Source organism: Hemiscyllium ocellatum, chromosome 42 (genome assembly GCF_020745735.1).
Source record: "Hemiscyllium ocellatum isolate sHemOce1 chromosome 42, sHemOce1.pat.X.cur, whole genome shotgun sequence".
Taxonomy (NCBI): domain Eukaryota; kingdom Metazoa; phylum Chordata; class Chondrichthyes; order Orectolobiformes; family Hemiscylliidae; genus Hemiscyllium; species Hemiscyllium ocellatum.
This window is the reverse complement of record NC_083442.1, coordinates 35,711,600-35,739,551: the sequence shown is the minus strand read 5'-3', so window position 1 is coordinate 35,739,551 and position 27,952 is coordinate 35,711,600. Positions and strand designations below refer to the sequence as shown.

The window sequence follows — 27,952 nt, the reverse complement described above, 5'->3', positions numbered from 1 at the left end:
CAGTGTGGACTGCTGCCATTTCAGGCCAGAGTGTGTTGTTTCACAGCCCCACACTGTGTGTCAGCTGTGAACACCATTAACAAAGCCTTGGGACTGCAGTTCTTCATGTTAAGTGGTCAGTTGCAATCTGTAGCCAGTCAGCGACAGCTAGACCTGAAAAGGAACCTACCGATTGGATCCTGGGAATCTAGGAACTTGTTAAAGATCTCTTTTGATTTGTCACTGTGTGATTAGGGTGCTACTGACATGAAATTCTCTTCAGCTTGAAGCAAGACTGACTTTTCCTTTGTATTTCCAAGTGAAAGGGAAGACAGCAGTTTTGTTCTGATCCCACTCTTTGACTTTGCCTTTCTCAATGCTGATTTTTGAGACTTGTTTGCTCTTCCATGGCAGTTTCTCCTTTGAACAGTCCCAAGGTGCATCCAGAGGGAAATATTTAATCTTCACTAAGATTACAGGGGGATTTACATAAAGGGGTGTGGGGGGGAATGGAATTAGTCTGAAATCCCCCCACATCACCAATTGCCTTGAAGCTGCTGCCTTTTAGTAGACCTCAGTTTCCAACACACCACCTGCCCAATGAGTGGGAGCTGGAGGCTGAGTGTTGTGGATGTGAATGCTGACTGACTGTGAGTGGGCAGTGTGGATGAGAGCTGCGTGCTGTGCAAGATCCAGTTTATGCTCCTTTATACCATCTCCCAAGCCATTTGAATATAATTGAGTTGAATGTATAAACTCCCCTGCACCCAACCTCCAGTTCCCACAGCTGAGACTAGTTATTTCAATACTGACCAGGTACAAGGGAGACCTTGAGCTGCCTGTATCACTGCATCATATATGACAGTGGCAATTCTCACCAAGGCACTGGTAATTGGGTGGCTGGGACTGTGCCATCACCAGTATCCTGAGCCATTGTGTAAAAAACAATTAAAAGAATTGAGGAAATGATTGAACTGTTTAAATATTCATGCTGGAATACAGCTTGGTGTTAGTTCAAAGGCTGTTACTTTAACCCGGGAGGTGGCTTAGCTGATGTTTTCTAACATTGTCCAAACAGTAGTAACAATTATTACAGTGACATTTCTGTCTGTAACTTTCTTGTGCTCCAACCAAACATGGGTTGGGGCTGTTGTCTGTTTATACCTGTTGAACTGTTTTGGTGTTCTGTTTGCTTGTAATTCTTTAATTATTCTTATTAATAGTTGTTCCTCCTACACAGTTTTTTTTCTCTTGTACATTTTGATCTGTCTGTAAATTCATCCCTAACATCCTGCTATTTGCCAAGATTTCCTTTAAGTCTTTCATGCAATGTAGACATCACTGGCTGGGCTGGCATGTAGAAACCACAGACAGGATACAGCACAGAAGGGGATCATTCAGCCCATGTTGTCCATGCCAACCCAAAGACACCCAGATACCCTTTCCAATCCCATCTTCCTGAATATGGCCCATAGCCCTGCAGTTACAGTGCTTAATGTACAGATACCTTTTGAAAGAATTTAGAATCTCCACCACCAACTCAGGCAACAAATTCCAGACACTCAGCACCCTCTGCTTTTAAAAAAAAGTCTTTCCTCTCTTCCCTCTCAAATACTTCTAACAAAGGATCATAGAGATGTGCAGCACGGAAACTGACCCTTCTGTCACCCCTCAGCTTCCGACGCCCCAGGGAAAACAGCCCCAGCTTATTCAACCTCTCCCTATAGCTCAAATCCTCCAACCCTGGCAACATCCTTGTAAATCTTTTCTGAACCCTTTCAAAGGTTTCTCAACATCCTTCCAATAGGAAGTAAACCAGAATTGCACGCAATATTCCAAAAGTGGCCTAATCAATGTCCTGCATAGCTGCAACATGACCTTCCAACTCCTGTACTCAGTACTCTGACCAATAAAGGAAAGCATACCAAACGCCTTCTTCACTATCCTATCTACCTGCAACTCCACTTTCAAGGTGCACTCCAAGGCCTCTCTGTTCAACAACACTCCCTAGGACCTTCTCATTAAGTGTATAAGTCCTGCTGAGGTTTGCTTTTCCAAATGTAGCACCTCGCATTTATGTGAATTAAACTCCATCTGCCACTTCTCAGCCCATTGGCTCATCTGGTCCAGATCCTGTTGTAATCTGAGGTAACCTTCTTCGCTGTCCACTACACCTTCAATTTTGGTGTCATCTGCAAACTTAGTAACTTTACCTCTTATGCTGTAAATCATTTATATAAATGACGTAAAGAAGTCGACCCAGCCCCGATCCTTGTGGCACTCCACTGGTCACAGGCCTCCAGTCTGAAAAGAAACCCTCCACCATCACCCTCTGTCTTCTACCTTTGAACCAGATCTGTATCAAATGGCTAGTTCTCCCTGTATTCCGTGAGATCTAACCTTGCTAACCAGTCTCCCATGGGGAACCTTGTCAAACACCTTACTGAAGTCCATATAGATCGTGTCCACCACTCTGCCCTCATCAATCCTCATTGTTACTTCTTCAAAAAACTCAATCAACTTTGTGAGACATGATTTCCCACACTCGAAGCCATGTTGATTATCCCTAATCAGTCCTTGCCTTTCCATATAGATGTACATCCTGCCCCTCAGGATTCCCTCCAACAACTGTCAGGCTCACTGGTCTATATTTTCCTGGCTTGTCCTTACCACCCTTCTTAAACAGTGGCACCACGTTTGCCAACCTCCAGTCTTCCGGCACCTCACCTGTGACTATCGATGATACAAATATCTCAGCAAGGGGCCCAGTAATCACTTCTCTAGCTTCCCACAGAGTTCTAGGGTACACCTGATCAGGTCCTGGGGATTTATCCACTTTTGTGTGTTTCAAGACATCCAGCACTTCCTCCTCCATAATATGGACATTTTCACTTAGTTTGAATCTATGACCCCTGGTTTTTGAACTCTCTACCAAGAGAAACAGGTTCCTCCTGTCTACTCTATCTTTCACAAATGTGTATACATCAGTGCTTCACATGTGCAACGATCTTCCTGAGGAAGTGGTTGATGTGGGCACATTACAACGCTTAAGAAACATTTGGATAAGTGCATGAGTAGGAAAGGTTTGGGGAGATTTGGGCCAGGAGTAGGCAGATGGGATTAATGTAGTTTGGGATTATGTTTGGCATGAACTGGTTGGGCCAAAGCGCCTGTTTCCTTGCTGTATGACTCTTGTCACCCCTCAGCCTTTTCTGTTCCAAGGAAAACACCCAATCTCTCCTCATGGCTACAATTCTCCAGCCTTGGCAATATACTGTAAATCTTGTCTGCATTCTCTCCAGATCAATTACACCCTTCCTATAATGTGACCATAACTGTCCCCATCAACCAAACTGTGGCCTCACCAGTGTCTTATAACGTGAACATTATATCCCTACTTGTGGCTCCAATTTGACAGATTACTCTGTTTTCCAAGGATTTTTACTATTTTGACCAGTCTGCCACGTGGGACCTTGTCAAGTGCATTCATAAAATTCTTGTAAAATGCTGGACATCATTCACTGTTTTACCTTCATCAATCCTCCTTCTCACTTCCTCAAACAATTCAATCAGCCTTGTAAGGTGTGAGCTTTCCATAACAAAGCCATGCTCACTATCCTGACCATTCCATTGTTGCCTGTCTTTTGTTACCCTTGAAGTGAGGCTTGCTGCACCTGTGAGAGGGATGTTAAGAGTCAGCCATCTTGTTGTGGGTCTGGGGTCACATGCACTTTAGACTGGGTAAGGAAGTAGAATTCCATCCCTAAAGGAAGTGAACTTAAATTAGTGAACGATCATGTTGCCATTGTCAACATTTTACTGAGACTTGCTTCATTTTCCAAATTCCAAATTAGTTGAAAACTGCTGTGTTGGAATTTGACCCATGTCTATTACCATCATCCTTCTTGTAACACCCAACCTTTCCTCCAAAAACCGTATACAACCAATTCATTGATTTGGAAATGTTCCCAAGTCTCTTGGGGTGAAAAGGTGCTTTATAGAATCGAATAGTTTATTCTTGTGTGTGCTTTTACAGAAAAAATACAGTGAAACTTTGTATATGTCGCCCTACCACGGCAAATTCCCGTGCTCCATGAATCCCAGAACCTAGTACACAGCTCCCAACCCCAGCTTGGAATGTCAGTGCTGAGGGAGGGCCGCACTGTCGGAGAGTCAGTGCTGAGGGAGGGCCGCACTGTCGGAGAGTCAGTGCTGAGGGAGGGTCGCACTGTCGAAGGATCGGTGCTGAGGGAGGGTCGGACTGTCGGAGGGTCATGCTGAGGGAGTGCCGCACTGTCGAAGGATCAATCCTGAGGGAGGGCCGCACTGTCAAAGGGTCAGTGCTGAGGGAGGGTCGCACTGTCAGAGGGTCACTGCTGAGGGAGGGCCGCATTGTTGGAACTGCTGTGTTTTGGATGGGATGCTAAAACAAATGTGCTTCTCAGAAGGATATCCTGAATAATGTCTATCCAATTAATGTGGCCATTACCTCATTGTGAGACTTGAAATACCTCATTGATCACAATCCTTCCCTGTAATTCTGAGATGGGATGATGAGATTTGACGTAGCTTTAAATTACTCAGTCTAATCAAACTGAAAACAATGACTCTCACAACAAGATGCAGCATGTATTGCTCAGACCCCTATTGTCATGACGATTCTGTTAGAGATGCTTATTGGCTGGCTAAAGCAAATGTTCTGGTTGGTTGTGTTGACAGCCATTTAACCAAGCAGGAACCAGGAAAATATCCACGCAGAAAAGTCAAAAATCATTCTCGCTAACTGCTTTCCATCTTATCAGTGGCCCAATTAAATGATCCAACCGGTAATGGAGTTTGTTCCCCCATTGACCAATGAAAAATACAATTGGTCATATCTGGATGCTCAAAAAACCCCACACACGACCTGTTTAATCCTTGTTTCCTCCTGACAAGTCACTGTATAATGAACAGAAACGTCAGTGTTAATAAACTACTTGTGGGCGGCATGGTGGCACAGTGGTTAGCACTGTTGTCTCACAGCGCCTGAGACCCGGGTTCAACACCCGACTCAGGCGACTGACTGTGTGGAGTTTGCACGTTCTCCCCATGTCTGCGTGGGTTTCCTCTGGGTGCTCCGGTTTCCTCCCACAGTCCAAAGATGTGAATGGGCCATGCTAAATTGCCCGTAGTGTTAGGTAAGGGGTAAATGTAAGTGTATGGGTGGGTTGCGCTTTGGCGGGTCGGTGTGGACTTGTTGGGCCGAAGGGCCTGTTTCCACACTGTAAGTAATTTAATCTAATCTAATCTAATCTACTTTAACAATGCACCAGACAACAGCCAATGATTAATAAGAAATAGTATAATGTCTTGTTCATCAAAGGGTTAAGGTGCACTTTCCATTTCAGCATTTTCACTGTGTTCCTCTTGCTGAAAGTGTTGCCATTGTTCCTCACACTGTGCCTTCCCTGTATGTTTGTTGGGGTCAGTGGTAGTTGGTGTACAGTCTCAATGTTGGCTTTCTTGGACGGATTGTTTGAATCAACTGGATTAATAACTCTGTGTCTCCACAGCACTTGGATCATCTGGAAAATTTGGGAAAATCCCTCCAATGATGGACTCTGGTTCGGATACAAGACACTCCATCAGTGGTAGTTACTTTGTGTTTCTATTTCTTTCACTGTGTTATTAAGAAACGTTCAAAAGTAGCATAAATATCAAATGGAACTATCTCCCCCGACACCTCCCTTTACCAACATGACCCATGGCCTCCCCCTCTACTCACGTGACCCTGTGAACCCTCATTCTACCCTGACTACCCCCAGGTGAGTCCTCCCTAACCGACACTACGAATACGACTCGACCTCACACCCTAATACCACAATCCCCAGTGACCTCATACCCACATGATTCCCAGTGACCCATCCTGCAATCTCCATGACTCCTTGTGAGTCCTCTCCTATTCACATGACCTGGTGACCCTTCTTGTCTCCTTGACACATGCACATGGGTTTAGTAGCCAGCTAGAAATGAGCCCTCAATGTATGTTCTACAGAAAACAACATTCTTGCTCTGTTCCTGGGTTTGGGTATAAGTGATCAAGATCCTGACCAGAAACAATTTCTGTCTGTGCATCCATCATCTCCGGGTATCAAGTCTTGCTGGGACTGACCGCCTTGATTTTGGGGCCCAGGGAGTGACCCTGACAATGAATCCCTTGGTTTATTTGGGCCCTGACCCTACTCCCATCGACTTATGTCATTTTATTGACTGTTTGGAGAACTGGATTTGGTGATTTGTCCACAGGTCACAACAGTCCCCATGGCAGCCCTACCTCGAGCCTGGATAGCAACATGATGCTGATTATCATCATCTCAGCAGGAGTCTTCACAATCATCATTGTGGTCATCATTGCATTGATCTGCACTCGAAGGACTAACTACCAGCAGAAAAAGTGAGAATTTATTTGATGGACTGAATGTTGTGATTTGGACAGTGAATGTTCCACTCTATAATTAGATTCACGTCAAATCCAAATCAATCTTTACCTACACTTGTCTTGAACCAGTATTCAACAGACATGTGACAACACAAAACTGCCCTGATTTTGGCATTGACAGTAAGCTCACCAAAGCAAGAGAGCAATTGCAATGGCAAACATTATCACGTCATAGTGGAAAAGTAAATGGTTCTTTTTTGAATTGAAGCAACGTTATTGGACTGTGTACAGTGAGCTTTACTATGTATCTAATAGTGTTGTACCTGTCCTGGGTGTGTTTGATGGGGATAGTGGAGAGGAGCTATACTTTCAATTTAAGAGAGTAAAGGCAGTTTTACTCTCCAGTTAAAGAGTAGAGGGAGCTTTACTCTGTATCTTGTGGTAATACTGTGGCTTTAAGAGGTGTCTTTTGTCCTGTTTTTTTTTAAATGAAGAAAGCTTGAGAATGGGGTAATGAGCAGTCCACTTAAGCCAATGAAGTAAACAGCTTGTGGGGCCTTAGGCATTTTTTTTAAGTTGGAAAAATAGAAGCAGCCTGAATGGGTGGAGCAAACTCCCACTGAAGCAGGATTTTTAGTTTTTAGAAGCAGTTGCTTGAAGCTGGATGTGGAAGCTGTTTTCCTCTGTTACAGTTAAAAATTGGGTTCTCCTCCTGCTGTTAGAATTGCGTGAGAGACAGTCTATTTTATAAAAAAAAAGACTTTGCCTTTGCCAACTGTGTGTTCATGGGATGTTACTACACTGGAACAGTTACCATTTAGTAATGAAATAATCTATTATTCTCTTAAGTTTTCCAATACAGTTAAATTATTCTAATTCTTTATTATTTTAACTATAATCTGTGAATACAATGTGTTTTGCTTCAAGCCTGATAGATTGACCAATTGAATCGCATCTGGAATGCAACGCCTGACACTTGCTTGTAAAATACGAAAAGAAATTAGGATCTAGGATACTACTACTTATATTTTTATGGGGATTTGGTCTGGTCCATAATAACATACCACTGTACTGTCCCTGTCCTTGAAGTGTTTGATTGGACAATGTGGAAGGAGCTTTACTGTATTTAATGTTGCCACTTTGTGCTTCTTTAGACATACAATAACAATATTAAAGGAAATTAAATGTGCAAAATCTTCAACTTCCTCCTCCTTCTCAAGGCCTGTCCCATTTGGTATTTCTCCATGTAGGAAGCGTGCAGCCTGTAAATCCGCTAATGGGTCTCACAAATACAAAGGGAATTCAAAGGATGTGAAACCCCCAGATCTCTGGATTCACCACGAACGCCTGGAGCTGAAACCGATTGACAAGTCTCCAGATCCCAATCCAGTTATGACTGATACCCCCATTCCCCGTAATTCCCAGGACATTACTCCAGTGGAGAACGCCATGGACAAAGACCATCAACGTAGGAATTCCTACCTGGGTGAGTGAATTCCAGATGAATTAAGGGGAAGCAGTTGACTGCTGTGAGGCTTTAGAACCTGGCTCCTAGGGGATTGCATGTGTCAGTGTCAACATCCCATTCTGTCTGATGGAAATGAGCTCAATAATTCGAAACACGTAATACTATCCACACTCAGTGATTTTGTACTAATAAACAAAAAGAGAAAGTAAAAGGTGAACACATCCTAACTGTGCGACATAGAAGACGTATTATTGCTCCCTCCTCAGCTAACAATGGCGATCATCAGTGGGCAATGTTGCAGGCTTCCTAATCCCTTATGCAGTTAAACCCCATGAAAATAAGAGCAGGAAATGGTAAAACTTTTCCAAGCCCCCCCAACCATCTTCAGCTGCTTCATTCATGGCCTTCCTCCATCATAAGTTGATTGAACAATGTTCAGCTCCATTCACAACTCCTCAGCTACTGAAGTAGTCCATGTTCAAATCCAGGTTTGGGCTGACAAGTGACAAGTAATATTCACACCACACAAATGCAAAGCAAAGACCATCCACCCACTGCCCCTTGACATTCAATGGTGGTACCATCAGTGAATCCCCCACTATCAACATCCTGGGGATATCACTGACCAGAAAGTAACTGGACTAGTCATTATCTACTATGTCTACAAGAGCAGCTCAGACAGTAGGAATACCGAAGTGATTAACTCACTTCCTGACTCCAAATCCTGCCCATCATATAGAGTAAGAAGTCAGGAGTGTGATGGAATACTCCCATCTTCATGGGTGGAGGCAGCTCCAACAACGCTGAAGAAGCTTGACAACATCCTGGACAAAACAGTCCACTTTTTTTGGTACACTGCAGTAACTCACTGTTTAGTAAGATTGTTTAGTATCTTCCAAACCATAGCTGCTACCAATGCAAAGGGCAGGGGTACTAGATGGATGGGTACACCACTGTTTGCAATTTCTCATTAAGTCACAGACCACCCTTCAGTGTCACTGTATCAAGAACCTGGAACCGACAGCAGGGAGACAAGTGGGAGGCTTGAAGGAGATACAGTAATCAGAAATAGTAAACTGAAGAGACAGGTCAGGCTGGAATATGACAGGGAGCAATGAATACCTGTTGGATTAAATTGCTTTTATTTCAGTGCAAGACAGCTGACGGGTAAGGTCAGTGAACTCAAGGCGCGGTTAGGTACGTGGGACTGGGATATTTATAGCCATTACACAAACATGTCTAAGGGAGGGACAGGATGGCAGCTTTATGTACCAGGGTACAGGTGCTTTAGGCCGGTTAGAGGTGTGGAAGCAGGGGAGGGGGAGTTCTATTTTTGATTAAGATGAGTATCACGGCAGTAATCAGAGATGAAATAACTGAAGGATCATCCAGTGAGGCTTTGTGGGTAGAGCTAAGAAATAAGGGGATGGCGACTTTATTGGGATTGTATTAAAGCCCCAAATAGTCAACAGGAAGTAGAGGAATAATACGCAGGGAGACTGAGGAGATCTGCAGGAGCGATAGAGTTGTCATAGTAGGAGATTTTAATTTTCCTAACATTGGCTGGGACTGCCAGAGCATTAAGGGACTTTGCTGAATGTGTCCAGGAAAGTTTCCTCAAGCAGAGGGGAAGGAGCAAAACTCAATCTACTCTTGGGAAATAGGGCAGGACCAGGTGATGGAAGTGACAGTGAGGGAGCACTTTGGGACCAGTGACCAAAGTTCTAGTAATTTTTAAATTGTTATGGAGAGTGACAAAACTGGTTCACAGGTTCCAGTTTTAAATTGGGACAGGGTGAATTTTGATGGAATTAGACAGGAGCTTGCAGGGGTTTATTGGATCAGTTTGTTTGCAGGCAAAGGGACCTCCAGCAAGTGGGAGGCCTTTAAAAGTGAGATAGCTGAAGTTCAAGCTCTGTACATTCCTGTGAGGGTGAAGGGAAAGGTAGGCAGAAGCAGGGAACCCTAGATGACAAGAGATCTTGAGGCTTTGACCAGAAAAAAGGAGCCATGGCTCAAGGTACAGGCAGCTGGGATCAAGAGAATCCCTGGAGACATGTAAGGAATACAGGAGTTTACTGAAGAAGGAAATCATGAGGGAAATCAAGTGGGCATGAGATAGCCTTGGAAGATTAGGGTGAATCCAAAAGGTTCTTTAAATATATTAAAGGAAAAAGAGTAACTAGAGAGAGAATAGGGTCCCTGAAGGTTCAAAGTATGTGTAGAACCGCAAGAAATGAGCGAGGCCTTCAATTAATTATTTCTCTTCTGTGTTTACCGTGGAGATAGATATGAAGACTTGAAAACTTGGGGAATTAGTAGTGACATCTTGGGGGACAGTCCTTGTCACAGTAGATGAGGTGTTGGATGTATTAGAAGATATGAAGGTGGATAAATCTCCTGGTCCTGACCAGATATATCCAAGAACACTAGTAGGGACAAGAGAAGAAATTGTGGGATCCTGGCTATTCTTGCATCATTGATAGCCACGGGCGAGGTCCCAAAAGACTGGACGATAGCAAATGTTGTCCTTATTCAGGAAGAGCTGCAAAGAAAAGCCTGAGAATTATATACCAATAAGCCTAACATCTGTGGTAAGTAAGTTATTTGAGAAGTTTCTGTGGGTTAAAATATACATGCATTTGGAAAGACAGGAGTAGTCAGCATGGCTTTGTGAGTGGGAAATCGTGTCTCACAAATTTAAGAGTTCTTTGATGAAGTGACCAGGGCGGTAGATATAATCTGTATGGATTTCAGTAAGGCCTTTGGTAAGGTTCTACATGGTAGGCTGCTCTGGAAGGTTAAGTTGCATGGAATCCAGGGGGAGCTGGCAAATTGGATACACAACTGGCTTGATGGTAGGAAGTAGAGTGCAATAGTGGGAAGATGCTTGTCAGATTAGAAACTTGTGACTAGTAGAATGCCTCAGGGATTGGTGTTGGGCCAATTACTGTTTGTTATCTATATCAGTGATTTGGATGAGAATGTACAAGGCATGATTAGTAAGTTTGGGGATGACACTGAAATAGGCAGCATCATGGACAGTGAGGAAGGTTATCAGAGGACCTGAGGAAGTAGGCCGAGAAATGGCAAATGGAGTTTAATATCAATAAGTGTGAGGTCTTGCATTTTGGAAAATTAAATCAAGGTAGAAGTTAAAGAGTGTAGTGGAGCAGAAGGACCTTGAAGTTCAGGTTCACAGTTCTCTGAAAGTGGACTCACAAGTAGACAGGGCAGTGAAGAAGACTTTTGGCACACTGGCTTTCATTAGTCAGGGCATTGAGTTTGGAAGTTGGGAGTTACGTTACACTTATACAGGACGTTGGTGAGGCCTCATTGGAGTATTGTGTTCAGTTTGGTCACCTTGTTTTAGGAAGCATGTTATTAAACTGGGAAGAGTGCAGAAGAAATTTACAAGGATGTTGCCTGGACTCAGTGATCTGAGTTATATACGAAGAGGTTGGATTTTTTTTTCTTTGGAGCATAGGAAGGTGAGGGGGGTATCTTAAAGAAGTGTATAAGATCTTGAGAGGTATGGACAGGGTCAATCTTTTTCCAAGGGTTGGGGAATCGAAGACTAGAGGGCATCAGTTTAAGGTTAAAGGGGAAAGAATAAAAGGGAACTTGAGGGGCAACTTTTATACACAGAGGGTGGAATAAGCTGTCAGCCGAAGTAGTTTAAGTGGGTACATTAACGACATTTGGGGCAGCACGGTGGCTCAGTGGTTAGCACTGCTGCCTCGCAGCGCCAGGGACCCGGGTTCAATTCCAGTCTTGAGCGACTGTCTGTGTGGAGTTTGCACATTCTCCTCGTGTTTGCGTGGGTTTCCTCTGGGTGCTCCGGTTTCCTCCCATAATCCAAAAGATGTGCAGGTCAGATGAATTGGTCATGCTAAATTGCCCATAATGATAGGTGCATTAGTCAAGGGTAAGTATAGGGTAGGGGAATGGATCTGGGTGGGTTACTCTTCGGAGGGTCAGTGTGGACTTGTTTGGACGAAAGGCCTGTTTCCTTACTGTTGGGAATCTAATCTAATCCAGAAAGGCATTTGGACAAATACATGGATAGGAAAGGATTAGAAGGATATCGACCAAGTGCAGGGAAATGGGGTTAGCATGGACGGACATTTTGGTCAGAATGCTGTAGGACTCTGACTCTATAACTGACTTCCTAATACTCTGGGTGCACTAATACCTCACAGACTGCAGCAGGTTCAAAAGGCAGCTCACACCACCACCTCCAGGGCATTAAGGGATAGTCAGTAAATCCAGATGACACTAAAATAGGTGATATCATGGACAGTGAGGAAGGTTCTCAGAAATTGCAGCAAGACCTTGATCAGCTGGGCAAATGGGCTGAGATATGGCAAGTAGAGTTCGATATAGGTAAGTGTGAGGTCTTGCATTTGGAAAGTCAAATAAAGGTAGGAATTTCATGGTGAGTGGTAGGACATTAAGGAGTGTAATGGAGCAGAAGGATCTTGGAATTCAGGCTTTCAATTCTCAAAGTGGAATCACAGGTAGACAGAATGGTGAAGAAAGCTTTTGCACACTCATTCTACCATGTTCCCTCATTGAATAGGAAAATAAAGTTCATGTTTTGAGTTGATCCTTTTCATCTGAACAGTTCTGCTATTTTGTTTCAGTTTCCCACATCTCTTTATCTCCTGTAATTTGTAGGTGGCTTGGTATGAATGTACAGGGGGAGCTCTAATAAATGATAGGAGATAGCACTGAGTGGAAGTTAAAGGTTGGAAATAAATAAGTTGAGGAGAGAAAGCAATTGGAGGATGCCGATTGGCTGAATTTCTTCAGCTGATTTTGGGGAAAGAGTAGATTGTGGGATTCAGGGATTGTCAGGGCAGGAGTAAGAATCTTGACTTGTTTTGATTGTCCAGTGTTAGAGAGGAGTTAGGGATATTGTGTTGATCTGGGCCATTATTTTATGGCTCCTGTTAAGGGGATGGCATGGTTTTTTGATGTGATGGAGTGAGTGTGAGACCAGAGTTCTATCATTATTCGTTCAGATTGATGGCTGGTGTGTGGTTGTGAAATGATGCTTCAGCAGCCAGTGATAGTCCTTGGCTGTTTGTGTTTGCAGGCCGTGAACTTGAAGATGGCATGTCTACGCTGAGTGGGCGACGAGGCTTACGACCAAAGATGATGATGCCTTTTGATACTCAGCCTCCTCAGCGTATGTGATAACGTTTCTTACTTCACCTTTCGACAGTCATTTGTATTTTATAAACATGAGCAGATACTAAAAGATGCAGCAGTGTCTGAGTTGCTGAGGTGTGAATTGTCCTTTCTGAACAGCTCATTGGTGAAATAGTTTATCACTGATTCTCTCAGACTTTGTCCCTTCTCTGGTGTCCAGGTACATCTTGTGTGTCTGCATATGGAGAATTGCAAGATTGAAAAATCATTATTCAGGCATTTCTGCTGGAAACTTCATTTCATTGAGAGCAGGCAGGACCAGGGACAATGTCCTTTGAAACTGAATGTTGGCGATGCGCTTAGCTAGATATCTTGTGTGATAAATGGATTTATACCAGGAACTGGACAAATTCTGGAAAGTGCAGAGTCGTGCCTCCACATTATAGATCAGTGACATCACTATGTTGTACCTATGAATGATTCAGTTGATCTTTGTGAAATTACATCTCATTTTGCTAGGGACTTAAAATCCTCAAGTAATATCAACTTTGCAACACTACGCAGATGTAAATGAGTGTTTAACAACATCAGCAAAGCACTTGTAATCTTGTTGGCAACATAAATCACTGAATTTCCTTTTAAATATTTGACGCATGTTTCCACAGATGATAGAGCTGCCTGTAATGTATGTGGTACAGGTTTTGTTCAATAGCTGTTAGCAACTAATTGCAACCTTCATTTCAGGTGTGTGTCTGTCTGCAATTCAAAAAGAGCCAAAAGTAAAGCATTAGAGACCAAAATGAATACCATTAATTTCAGCGATGAATATGTGTGATCCGACTTTGTAACAAAGTCAGAAGTCCAGTGGTTCCCTTGTTCATCAGTAGAATTTTCAGTCAACCGATAAGATCTCAGACACAATTTGCACACAGTAAGATTTCATAAACAGCAATGTGATAATGATCACATAATCAGCTTCAGCTACTGGTTGAAGAAGTAGAATTGGCCAGGTCACTGGCTTGCTCTTCCTCAGTAGTGCCACACAACATTCCTTCAAAACAAATTTGTTGACATGCATGACTTCTTTCAATATGTTGCTTTTTAAAATTTATTTCTCAATAATGTACCTTACCATACAAAGGTGACTACACAGTACCTGCAAACCTGCTGTGTTTGACCACACAGTCAGCTTAGTATGAGCCTGATACTGAGGGATCCTTTATGCCTATCTGAGGATACATATGGCCTTGGTTTAATATTTGTCTTGAAAGGTGAGATGTGAAGCAGAGTATCTAGAGTTCTGTGTTTGTGCAGGCTCCTGACAAAAAGTGTAGAGGAGTTCTGAATTGATGATGAGTTTGGGAAAAGAGAGCCCTGAAAGTGATCCATTTGTCTGGGTGCAGGCAGTAACATTTCTCTAGATCAATGTAGTTGGTTCTGTGTGTGAAGTGCTCTCTGTGTTATATTCATTCACAGCTGTGATTAGTGCTCATCCCATCCATTCACTCGACAACCCTCATCATCATCTCCTTTGTGACGGACCTTCATCCCCAACTCGCAGCTACCTTCGACATCAGATCAGCAGCCGGCCGCTTGGCCCATCAGTAGACAGGGCCAATTCTACAGGTGAGACCTCAGCCCTGCCGTCTTGGAACCACAAGAGGGGTGGTTTATCTGCTGCCATTAGCTTTATTTCTACTTTATTCTTTCCTCAGTAAGATGGGCAGCAGCATTTTTGTCCACCAGCGTCTTCCCCATGAGCTTTTCTTGGCTCATTAATGAAGGGGACTTCTGATTAATATTTCAGCTGTTGGCAAATATTGTGGTTTTGTATTTATCTCTGTCCCACTTGGGGCTGTGTTTCTGAGAGATCCAGTAGTTCTATTTGGATGAATGGTAATGTGAAGGTTGGAAATAGCACCAAGAGATTTATCTGGGCAGTGAGCTTAAGACCAGAGAGGACAAAAGCATCATTTGTAAACCTCCAGAAATTGAAAATACGAAGGTTCTGGGGAAAGCAATTACAGAACCTTAAGAATGATCCATTTGTTTGCAAGAGCTGAACTATCATCAAAGAATGATGATGATTCAGAAACAAATTGCTGAAAAGTTGGGCCTTTTTCTGATTAGTACAACACTATTTAGCTGGCAACACCTTCGTTTTCTCAAGTTATGGAAGCATGGGAGAAGACAGACAGATGCCAACTGTTTCATGAAGTTGAGGGATCATGATCAAAGACCCATAAACAAAAAAAACTCAAAAATTAAAATAGAAGCGCAATGTGAAGTCTCTTCACAGAGAGAATTCTGAAGGTATGAAATTCATTTGCACGAATAATAGAAATGTGGATACTATTTCAGCATAAAAAGTTGATCAGAAAAGTGAGTGAAGAAAAGGGTACAGAACAAAATGTTCATGTGAATGTGCAGGGTTACGTTAACTGGCTGCCTTGTCATGTAATTTATACATATTTCAGTGTTCTAATTTTATGTGTACTGGATTACGCTTTGCTTTTGTTCTCATTTGTTTAGCTGTAATCCTATCCTAAATACTCAAGCCAAATCTTAGACCCTTTGCTTAAACAATTTCCTTCATGCTGCAGGCTGCTCTAGGAACATTCTTATCAAAATGTCTTCTGTAAATCTCAACTTTACAAAGAAAATATTTGTTGACCATTCAATTTAGAATGAGAATTACTTCTCTACACAGTAATGCTGCGTTAATTTATGAAGGAATTTTGTTTTACAAAGGTTAAGCATATCTATATGAGGTTATGAAGATTTTTCAGCCACAAAGTTTAGTAACACTTGAGTGTTGACTGTTGTTTATGATGATTCCTGTTTCAGAATCTGTACGGAATACACCAAATAGCGACATGTCACCAGCGCCAACTTCCCAGGCTCACCCTGTGGAGAGTATAGAGGCTGATGTTCCTGCAGTTTCATATTTGCCTGGATCTCAGGAGGAGGAGTCCAATCGCAGTGTTCCAACCGCCCATGTGCGTCCATCCCACCCACTGAAAAGTTTTGCTGTGATCACCATACCTCCTGTCAGTGCCAACTATGAAACAGCATCATCTAGTACACCTTTACTGTCTCAGACAGGTGAGTGAGCTGGGACTTACTTACCAACTGAACAAAGGGGGCAGGTTCCAGTCAGGAAGTAACTTTAAAACTCTTGAGTCTATTTTGCTTTCTGTTGTTGATGTAAAATTTTGTTTAACGCCGAAAGATGGGTATGATAGTTCTAAAAATCTAATGAGTCTTGTTTCACTTTCAGGACCAAACCCGCAAGTACACTCTGTGAAGACAGCATCTATAGGAACCCTGGGTAGGAGCAGATCCCCTATGGCAGTAACTGTACCCAGTGCACCGGATGTTGCAGAATCCACTAAAATGTTGGAAGACTCTGATAGTGTAAGTTTGAACTAATTTTATCCAAGTGCTGGGTTATCATTACAAGCATTCAGATGAATTGAGAGCAGTCGACCATTCAGCCCCTTGAACTGTTCTACCATTCAATAAAATAATGGCTGACCTGATTTCTTCATATTAACATCTACCCTGATAACTTTTAACCTCATTTGCCTATCAAGACTATCCATCTCTAAATTAGATTAAAATATTCTGTTTCATCTGTCTTTGAAGAAGAGTTCGAAAGAATCATGACCCACTTTGATAAATAAATTTCTCATTATCTGTTTTAAATGGGTGACTCTTTATTTAAAAATGATGACCTCTAGTTCTGGCCTCCCCACCTAGAGGAGACATCCTCTCCACAATCATCCTGCCAAAACCTCTCAGGATTTTGTCTGATTCAATCAAGTCATCCCTCACTGTTTTAAACTCCAGTGGATACAAACCCAGTCTATCCAACCTACTCATTCCAGTTATTAGCCTGGTAAATATTCTGTGAATTGCTAACAATGCATTACAGCCTTCCTTAAATGAGGAAACTAACACGGTACACAGTAATCTAAACGTGGTCTCATCAATTCCCCATATAAATGAAGCACAACCTCCCACCTTGTGACTTCAAATCCTGCCCCACCATAAATAGTAATATTTTAACATTATCTTACATATCCCTTGCAGTCACACTGTCTGTCATGGATTTTCCTTTTTCTTCCTTTTGCCACTAGCCAGTTGGATACCTCACTTTTACAGTATTTGGCAAAGGTTTCACACCCTGCCACCCCTTTACTGCCACCTTTTACACAGATAAGAGGAAGTGTGAGATTTTCAAAAGTTAATAAAACATTGTATTAGGGTTTTTGGAATTGACTAATTTTTTTTCTCATCCCATTTCCCATCTTGTGTTTGTTGCTCTTTTTCCAGTGCAGTTGGCTATGCTTCCTCGGAGTAACCTCATTTTCTTAATACTGACCAAACAAAGTCAGTGATCAACTGTCCCTTATCATCAAGTCCATTAGAACAATGATTACTATCTCCTCGTCACTATTGATCTGCACCTGACTTTGTTACACATAGCTGGGTCTCTACATCCTATTCAGATGCATTGGTGATGAATCTAGAATTTAATCAAATCCTTCCCTACTTTTGGTGATCTCCGAACAACACAACAAGGGTATAGGGCTAGACCACACAACAAGTGAAAGCCTTCATTAAAACAGAACTATTGATCTAAGGTTTGTTTTTTTTGTATGTGGAGGAATGCTTGACCACGCCTCCTAATATCATTGACTCACTCTGTGAGAAACTGCAGATGGGTACAGTGTTGTTGAAATTGGTTCTTAGGCAAGACCTGAGTACCTTAAGAAATATTGCTTTGTTATCAACCAATACCTTCTAAGCCAGTAACTTTGCACCTCTCCCTACAGAATTATGGCCCAGATGAACTTACGGAAGAGATGACACATCTCACAGGGTTAATGAAGGATCTGAATGTTATCACTACGGCATAGATACAGACAGAATACTGTGTTTCACAAACTGAAAATAGAGCAGGTCTGAAAGGAGTATGTACAAGACACCCAGAAGGGTCAGATACAAAACATAATGTGATGTGTTAAGTCTCGTGGAAATTGCCTTTGTGACGATCTCAGTCCAGTGGATCCAGACTTTTGGATAATCATAAAATCCAGTTAATGCCATGGAACCTGACAACTCTCAGCTCTGACAGACCTGGAAATGTACTGGAAGCACCAGTATAGTGTTCGACATTCGATATCGTCTATTTACTGCGTGTTTACGTTTTCTGGTGTTATAAAAAGAATGTTGAATTGTTACTTTGGTATGCAGATGTGATGTTTGACTGCCTCACCGTAAGTTGGCGTGAGATGCATCAATTACTAATGTGGCCATTTCTTGCTTCCTCTGCATCACACAGTGCCGTGGCATACAGACTCTAATCTACACCTTCTGATCAAACTGCCAAGCTATCTGCGTTCATCACTGTGATCTCTTAGCAACCTTCAGAATATTACTGCTAGACTTGGCAAGTTAGCTGATTAAAGCACAATTAGGAAGAAGGAATTGGCAAGCCCGATCCACAAATAACTCGAGGCTTAGCATGACTCAAAGCACATCCATTTAAACAAGTGTGCAGCAGTTGACATTTTATATGAAGAATAATATCTTCACGTGTTCTATTGGAAATCATTTAGCCATAAGAAAAAATGCTAAATACACCCTACCAAATGGGTTGAGATTACAAGTTCTTTCTTAAAGTATATCAAAGGGGTTCCAAATACACAGCCAGCATTAAACCCTATTGAATGGGTTCCAATTACATGGTCTTTATTAAACCTGATCAAATGGGTTCCCATTATGTAACCAGCATTAAACCCTAGAGATGGGGTCCAATGATTAAAAACTTCAGTAAGCAGGTTCAATTTCTCAGCCCCTCACTGAATCTTGTGGAGTGGTGCATTTCGGTTACTGGATCCATAGGGAACCCAGAAAATGGGTGAGTTTACTGTATGTTCAATGGACCTGGTTGAATGGGTGCCAATTATGTGACGCTTGGATCAACCCAATACATTGGGCTCAGATTAGATGACCTTGTTAATTAATGTAGTGAGTTCAGTTACAAACAATTTTTTTTACCTTACCCATACCATCATTGTAATTGCTTCTACAAGTATAGGTTTTACTTTGTTTGTGAATATTGCTTCCCTATGTACATCATCATGAATGTTAATATAACTGTTTAAGGAAATTTATTGTAATGAATATAACTGAACAAAGCTATTGTGAAGGTTTAGATTCTTCCCCCAGTTGTAGGCAGTAAAATCATTTTTGCACTTTTTTTCATTCTTTTACAAAGGACTGTTTTCCTATGGCCTGTTTAGACTTAGAAAAACCTATAGTGTAACTGTAGTGTCCTCATTAGCAAAAGCAGCTTTTTGTTTTCCAAGGATGATGTAGGTGCAAATTGTTTATTAATCATGATGTAGAAATGATGCAAACTACTGTAGTTTATGTACAAAGACCTTTGCTAGTAGCATTATTCTGTGGCTTTTTTAAATTTCATGTTCTAATGTAATAACGGAATTCCAATACATTTTGTATTCAACCAGTAGGAGTGTGAACATAGACTTTTATTCATGGTCTACACGGCCTGTGTAATGGATGAATATATCGTGATGATATGCTGTTACGTAGCTGAAAGGCTAGCTCTGCAGAAAGGAACTGATGGTCTATCTCAGATGGGGAACTAAAACTGATCAGAGTTCCCCTAGATTATAATGAAAAATCAGTCTGAGTGCCCCCCCCACCTCCAACCCCCCCACCTCATTGCTATTATCCAAAGCTTGTTTGCTGAAAAATGTATGGGGAATATCTTGCCAATATTTATGTCGGCACCTTTGGAAATGTGCCCTAATAAAGGGGATATTGGGAATCAGCTGGGATTTGCTGTAGAGGGATCAGGGCAAAAGAAAAACTGAATGCAAATTTTGTGCTGCAGATCAGCATTTCCCCTCTCAATTTTGGAATTTTGAAGGAGAGTCATACTGCTCTCACAATATGAGCTCTTGTTCTCTCACCACAGACTCTGCCAGACCTGCTGAGTTTCACCAGTATTCCCACTTTGTTTTAGATATTGAATTGCGTTTTCACCAATTCCTTTTGAATACTAAGACAGCAAAGAGTTGTTGTTCATCATACCCCTAACCATCATTACAGGTTTTCAAGAATGGTAGGGGATAAAAAGAACAGAGCTTTGAAACTCCAGTATTATTCCAGTTTAACAGGAATGACTGGATAAATGTTTGCTCCTGGGTTTAACCATTCCAGTAAAAGCAGTAAATAATGATCTTCAGAAACTTCTCCGTATTTCTGGCGATAATGCAGAGGCTACAATAATGCACCAAACAACTTAGCTCACCTGTTCAGACTTGATTTACACACTAAAGATAAGAATAATGCAATTAAATTGAAATTACTCTATCAGTCTCAGTCTAACATGATTTCTGTTCTGTGGTGACAGTTGCAAACTGCTCAGAAGGCTGTTCTATTTTTAAGATTCATTTTGTATTTGCAAACAGACAAGATTGGGAATTCAGTTCTATATATTTTCATCCGTTTGATCAGAAGTACACTTCACAACCCATGCAGAGAAGCTGCCCTTAGAGATTCGATGTTTTCTCAGAGTGAGGAGAACATGTAACATGAGAAGAAACAGATTTGGTTGTGTAACATTGTAGCCACCTTATAATCCATTGCTCAGAAGGCTGTTCCATTTTAAAGATTCATTTTGTATTTGCAATACCTGTTCAGGTGATAACACAATTTGTAATAGATGATGAGCATGTAATAGTCTGCTGAGGAGAACAATTGGAGAAAAATAACATAAGCCAACAGTTTTTTTTATAAAGCTATACTAAAACCAAATGTATATGTTATAACAGATCTAAAATGTCTAATAAGTAGCTCATTCTTTGAAAACAAACTGACATTACAAAGCACTAGATTATAACTGATCAGATGGGACTGAATTAAGCACTGTAATCACATTACACACTGCCATAACTGACCCTCTATCCACAGTCTCTATATAATAATCACTGCGCACACAATGGAAACTTGTATTAGTGCGTGGGTGGATAATACAGCCTTTGTATAAATGTACTTCAGTTGATGGAGGTATTTTTATGGTTTGATGATAAACAGAACTTCTTGCTTCTGCAACATTCAATGAAATAGATAATGAAATCTATCAATATACTAACTACACAGCTGGTTAACAAATATTTCAAATAGTTGGTTGGTAATACAGAACTTATTAACTGGAGTGTTCTGCATAGCAATGCCTCTAACAAATAGCATCTACTTGTCAACCAATCTTAGACTATAAATACTGCTTTCCTTCTACTTTAGTATTTCTAGTGAATAGTCCTGATGAGTGCAAGACTAAGTATATCAAAAAAAACTCTTCTTTCTCACATATTTAAGTATTTCCAGAGAAAGAAAGGTATAGTTAAGTCCTTCGCCAGTCAGACCAAAACTCGTGGTTTCCATTCCAGTTTGGTACATCTGCAACAGATTCTCATGGGTTATCCCAACCAGAACTAATCTCTCTTTTTCAAAATGTATTGTTAAGAGTTCCAGCATGTATTTTTTTCATAAACCAAACCTGCTGATGACCAGAACATTGGGAACACTGCAGTAGGGCGATTCTTTCCAATGACCTCACACACTCGCACAGACTGCATCCATTACACAGCTGAGTTTAGAATGGAAATGGGTATTTTGTTGACTTTAGGTATCTGGCCAGCAATAACCCAAGCACAGTAAACCCAAGTCCTGATTGTCTACCTCAGTTCTCGCTTTTTGTTCAGGTCATCAGTGCCCGCATCTACAGTGGACTCTGGTTCCAAGGGTAATGATGGAGGTTTCTGTGTTCGGATTGGGCATCCACCTGTAGTGAGGATAATTCAGTCAGGGCACCAGCATGTACAATATACAAACCACTTTTGTTAGAAAGCTTGGCAGGTTATCACAGGTAAATCAAACAGGTTTACTGAGAAACATAAAATATGGGGGAAAAAAGCCATGTTTAAAACATTGTGAAAAAGCAGTTTGGCCAATTAAAGAGAAACTGCATTGGAAATTCCAGAGATGTACAATTATGTACGTGTCAAAGAGTAGACTCTTGACAAAAAGATTTGGATAAACATAAAGATCAAGGATTCAAATGGATAATTTCCTGAGAAAGTGTAATAGAACACAAAACACCAATAATATTTTTGGGTTCACTAAATGTCAAATAAGAGTAATGACAATTTTCTTTAAAAAATTATGTGTCAGACTAGTTCACCATTTGAAGAACAGAGAGTGCTGCTGAATTATAAAGGGGGAGATTTAGGGCATCCATATTCCAGAGTCAAAAGACATCCAGCTCCAAACCACAGTAGCTTCAGGCCATTCTCACTCCTGCTCCACTAATCTACACATTTTTACACAGATTATAGAAGCTTCACACATTATTCAATTTTCCCTTTCCCTGGTGAAGATATGGAATCTTGCTAAGGTACAGCTCTACAGACAGTTCTCCAGTTGCCATTCTTATAAAGTCCAGATGATGGATACTGATAGGCTATTTGACAGTAGAAAGCATCACATCCACCTTGCAGAAAGCAGCAAGTAAAACAAGAAATCCCTTAACAAATTTCCCTTTTCCTAGTCCCAAGATTCTGCAGTTGAAATAAACATCAAGATTCAGAATTCCTCACTATTCATTTGTCTAAATTGGAATCATCTCTCAAACATTTACATGCATAAAACCACATTCAATAAACACTTCAATATTAACATCTAAAAGCTATAAATATGTAAGACCTCTGTCCAAAAAAAAATTAACTTGAGATATGTTGGACGGAGAGACCTAAAGATTCAGGTACATAGTTCCTTAAAAGCGGCGTCACAAGTAGACAGGGTGATGAAGACGTTTATTATGCTTGCCGTCATTAGTCAGTACATTCAGTACAGGAGTTGAGAAGTCATGTTATGGCTGTACAGGACACTGGTTAGGCCACTTTCAGAATACTGCGTTCAATTCTGGTCTCCCTGCTACAGGAAGAATATTATTAAATTGGCAAGAATGCAGAAAATATTTACAAGGATGTGACCAGGATTGAAGGAGACTGGATAGGCTGGGACTTTTTTTCCCTGGAGTATAGGCGGTTGAAGGGTCATCTTATAGAGATTTATCAAATCATGAGGGGCATAGATAAGGTCAATAGCAAAGGTCTTTTCCCTAGGGCATGGGAGTTCAAAACTAGAGGGCACAGGTTTAAGGCGAGAGGTGAAAAATTTAAAAGAAACATGATGGCTAACATTTTCACTGAAAGTGTGAAGTGCATATGGAATGAGTTAAAAGACATTTGGACAGGTTTAGAGGGCTATGGACCAAATGCAGGCAAGTGGGACTGTTTTAGTGTGGGAAACCTGGTTGGCATGGACAAGTTGGACTGAAGGGTCTGTTTCAGTGCTATATGACTCTGTGAAAGAGACAATGACTATTTTCCCCAAATAGCGCTAACTTTAAGTGCTAACAAGTTCCCAGAATTTAGAGTTCGATGAGCTGCTCCTTACCTGCAGAGAGCTGCATTGTTTTGCTATACCCTGCAGCTGATGACATAGCCTGACCTAGGGCCTGGTTAGAGCCCAGCGGTTGTTGGTTGGTGGTGGATTTACTGGATGGTGCTGGACGCTCTCTTGATTTGGAATCCTTTGCTGGTTTAGTCCAGACCAGATTCTCCCCGACCTGAAGAGCAGCTCCCATCTTCTGAGCCATGTCTACCAGCTGGAAAGTATTAATGTCTTGGCATCAGTCAACAAATATTCTCATCTCCATGTCAACCCTAAAACATTCAATCCTAGATCAGAGGAATAATTAAATAAAATCAAAGAAAAATATTTAGTTCCTTTGTGAAGGTGAAGCTTTGAAATGGGAAAGCAAATTTGTAAAATCACCTGTGCATCTTGTAAAAATAAAACCTCAAGTCAATTGTAGCAACGCATGAACGCAGTAAAGTCAATACAGGTTGTTCTGCTAAGACACGGGAGTTGTGTTCCTCTGCAACCGTGTGCAGTAGAAAATCACACTATGGAAAACTGCTATAAGAAATCAGATATAAAAAATTGCTATACTCATTCACTAGAAAGTTTGTGTTATCCAAACAACGCTCACAATTCGTCAGTTGTGTTATAGCCAATTCGCACTGACGAAATACACGTTATAGCAGAACCTGTGAACTAACTACTAGTGGATCTCCAATAGAGGGGTGTGTTTTCTGACAAACTGTATAGTGTGCAACAAACTATGTGCCCTTTGAAGGAAGGAATACGTTGATTTTTGCATCTTATCAAATCTTTAGGTAAAACCAAAAGCCAGTTTGCACACAGCAAGCCCCAATGAGCAGCACCAAGATAGTGTTCAATTAATCTAGTTCTGATGCTGTTGTTTGATGGCAACCCTTTACTCAGGACGCCTGAAGAACAAATAGATCTGTCTCAAGCAGTACCACCGGATTTTTAATACTTACAGAACTTCAGCTTGACATCCTACTTGAAGTGCTGAAGTTCCAACAGGAACAGGATCACTTAGTCCTGAAAGCCTACACCCTGCCTGATCTGTATCCCACCTCCATTTATCCAACTCTACTCCATATCCCTTACTAATGTACTATCAATGCAATATACATTTTCAAAATACAAATCTCAACAGGAACATCCACAATGCAAAGTCTTTAAACTGTAGTACGCACAAGTTAGAACATCGAACAGTACAGCACAGAACAGGCCCTTCAGCCCACGATGTTGTGCCGACCACTGATCCTCATGTCTGCACCCTCAAATTTCTATGACCATATGCATGTCCAGTAGTCTCTTAAATGTCCCCAATGACCTTGCTTCCACAACTGCTGCTGGCAACATGCTCTCACAGCTCTCTGTGTGAAGAACCCACCTCTGACATCCCCTCTATACTTTCCTCCAACCAGCTTAAAACTATGACCTCTCGTGTTAGCCATTTCTGCCCTGGGAAATAGTCTCTGGTTATCGACTCTATCTATGCCTCTCATTATCTTGTATACCTCAATTAGGTCCCCTCTCCTCCTCCTTTTCGCCAATGAAAAAAGTCCGAGCTCAGTCAACCTCTCTTCATAAGATAAGCCCTCCAGTCCAAGCAGCATCCTGGTAAACCTCCTCTGAACCCTCTCCAAAGCACCCACATCCTTCCTATAATAGAGCGACCAGAACAGGATGCAGTATTCCAAGTGTGGTCTAACCAAAGTTTTACAGAGCTGCAACAAGATCTCACGGCTCTTAAACTCAATCCCCCTGTTAATGAAAGCCAAAACACCATACGCTTTCTAAACAATCCTGTCCACTTGGGTGGCCATTTTAAGGGATCTATGTACCCACACACCAAGATCCCTCTGTTCCTCCACACTGCCAAGAATCCTATCCTTAATCCTGTACTCAGCTTTCAAATTTGACCTTTCAAAATGCATCACCTCGTATTTATCCAGGTTGAACGCCATCTGCCACTTCTCAGCCCATCTCTGCATCCTGTCAATGTCCCGCTGCAGCCTACAACAGCCCTCTATACTGTCAACGACACCTCTAACCTTTGTGTCATCTGCAAACTTGCTGACCCATCCTTCAATCCCCTCATCCAAGTCATTAATAAAAATTACCAACAGTAGAGGCCCAAGGACAGAGGCATGTGGAACACCACTCACCACTGACTTCCAGGCAGAATATTTTCCTTCTACTACCACTCGCTGTCTTCTGTTGGCCAGCCAATTCTGTATCCAGACTGCTAAGTTCCCCTGTATCCCATTCCTCCTGACCTTCTGAATGAGCCTACCATGGGGAACCTTTTCAAATGCCTTGCTGAAGTCCATATGCACCACATCCACAGCTCGACCCTCATCAACTTTTCTAGTTACATCCTCAAAGAACTCGATAAGGTTTGTGAGGCATGATCTGCCCCTCACAAAGCCGTGCTGACTGCATTTAATCAAGCCATGCTCTTCCAGATGGTCATAAATCCTATCCCTCAGAATCCTTTCTAACACCTTGCAGACGACAGATGTGAGACTTACTGGTCTGTAATTGCCGGGGACTTCCCCATTTCCTTTCTTGAAGAGAGGAATTACATTTGCCTCTCTCCAGTCCTCAGGTACAACTCCAGTGGAGAGCGAGGATGCAAAGACCTTCACAAGTGGCGAAGCAATTGCATTTCTCATTTCCCAAAGCAGCCGAGGACAAATCTGGTCCGGGCCTGGCAACTTGTCAATCTTAATGTTTGACAAAATTTTCAGCACATCACCTTCCTCTATCTCTATCCATTCCAGCATGCACACCTGCTCTTCAAAGGTTTCATTCACTGCAAAGTTCTTTTCTTTCGTAAAGGCAGAAGCAAAAAACTCATTTAGAGATTCCCCTACCACCTCAGACTCCACACACAAATTCCCTATGCTATCCCTGATTGGCCCTACTCTTTCTTTGACCATTCTCTTATTCCTCACATAAGTGTAAAATGCCTTTGTGTTCTCCCTAATCCATTCTGCCAAGCCTTTCTCGTGCCCCCTCCTGGCTCTCCTCAGACCATTTTTGAGCTCCTTCCTAGCCTGCCTGTAATCTTCTAGAGTTGAGCTTGACCCCTAGCTTCCTCCATCTTATGTAAGCTACCTTCTTCCTTTTGACAAGCAGCTCCACCGCTCTCGTCATCCAGGGTTCCTTCATCTTACCCCTTCTTGCCTGTCTCAGAGGGACATATTCATCACTCGTAACAACTGTTCCTTAAACAGTCTCCACATGTCTATAGTGCCTTTACCATGGAACAATTGCTCCCAATCCATGCTTCCTAACTCATGTCTAATCGCATTATAGTTTCCTCTTCCCCAATTAAATATCCTCCCATTTTGCCTAATCCTCTCCTTCTCCATAGCTATGTAGAATGTGAGGCAGTTGTGGTCACTATCACCAAAATGCTCTCCCACCACAAGATCTGATACCTGTCCCGGCTCGTTTCCGAGCACCAAGTCTAGAACGGCCTCTCCCCTCGTCGGCCTGTCAATGTACTGAGTTAGGAAACCCTCCTGAACACACCTTACAAAAACGGCTCCATTCAAATCTTCTGCTCGAAGGAGGTTCAATATTGGGAATCAATATTGGGAAAGTTAAAGTCACCCATTGCAACAACCCTACTACATCCACACTTTTCCAAAATCTGCCGACCTATGCTTTCTTCCATCACCCTGCTGCTATTGGGGGGCCTGTAGTAAACCCCTAACGAGGTGACTGCTCCCTTGCTGTTCCTAATTTCCACCCACACTGACTCGGTAGGCAGATCCTCCTCGACAATGGAAGCTTCTGTAGCTGTGATACCCTCTTTGAATAGTAGTGCTACACCCCCTCCTCTTTTCCCCCCCCTCCCTATTCTTTTTAAATGCTCTAAACCCTGGAACATCCAGCTACCATTCCTGCCCCTGAGAAACCCATGTCTCTGTTATGGCCACAACATCATAGCACCAGGTACTGATCCATGTTCTAAGTTCTGATGGTATCTGATAATATCGTTCACAGTGTTACATCTCTAGTTGAGATCTGGGAGATGAAATTGAATCTTGAATTCAAGATTATTGGACTTGCAATAAGTTGACAATGATTACATTGATGAGATATTGAGACAGTACCTCTGGATCAAACTCTGGCATGTTACTACTGGCTTTCAGTTTATTGATCTTCTTCTCCATTTCCTGATATTGGTGAAGGGCTCCCTTTTTGTCACCTTGATTGTACAGTAAAATTGAATAGTTTAAGTTCACCAGTGGGTTTGACCTAAAGACGAAAGAGAGAAAGATTTTCACAGCAAAAGATTAGCCTGCTTCCCATCAGAATCCACATGACACTTCACACAACATCAGTGTTAAACAGAAAGCATATTAAAT

At 41.8% G+C, this 27,952-nt stretch overlaps 2 protein-coding genes across 7 annotated transcripts in view; one reads left to right on the top strand and one right to left on the bottom strand.

Annotated features, from left to right (window-relative positions):
• neo1a (neogenin 1a) overlaps positions 1 to 20,438 on the top strand; it is a 206,149-nt gene extending 185,711 nt beyond the window's left edge. For all 4 annotated transcript variants that reach the window (XM_060853834.1, XM_060853833.1, XM_060853832.1 and 1 more), the window contains exons 21-28: positions 5,532 to 5,609; positions 6,265 to 6,412; positions 7,648 to 7,883; positions 12,967 to 13,059; positions 14,499 to 14,648; positions 15,870 to 16,127; positions 16,303 to 16,439; positions 17,864 to 20,438. In XM_060853834.1, coding sequence (XP_060709817.1) covers positions 5,532 to 5,609; positions 6,265 to 6,412; positions 7,648 to 7,883; positions 12,967 to 13,059; positions 14,499 to 14,648; positions 15,870 to 16,127; positions 16,303 to 16,439; positions 17,864 to 17,947 — 1,184 coding nt within the window. In that variant the 3' untranslated portion in view covers positions 17,948 to 20,438. The remainder of the gene's footprint in view (positions 1 to 5,531; positions 5,610 to 6,264; positions 6,413 to 7,647; positions 7,884 to 12,966; positions 13,060 to 14,498; positions 14,649 to 15,869; positions 16,128 to 16,302; positions 16,440 to 17,863) is intronic.
• bbs4 (Bardet-Biedl syndrome 4) overlaps positions 19,775 to 27,952 on the bottom strand; it is a 47,569-nt gene continuing 39,391 nt past the window's right edge. For all 3 annotated transcript variants that reach the window (XM_060853836.1, XM_060853837.1, XM_060853838.1), the window contains 4 exons: positions 27,698 to 27,842; positions 23,583 to 23,793; positions 21,804 to 21,906; positions 19,775 to 20,806 (listed from right to left, as the gene is read on the bottom strand). In XM_060853836.1, the coding sequence (XP_060709819.1) occupies positions 20,698 to 20,806; positions 21,804 to 21,906; positions 23,583 to 23,793; positions 27,698 to 27,842 (568 nt within the window). In that variant the 3' untranslated portion in view covers positions 19,775 to 20,697. The remainder of the gene's footprint in view (positions 20,807 to 21,803; positions 21,907 to 23,582; positions 23,794 to 27,697; positions 27,843 to 27,952) is intronic.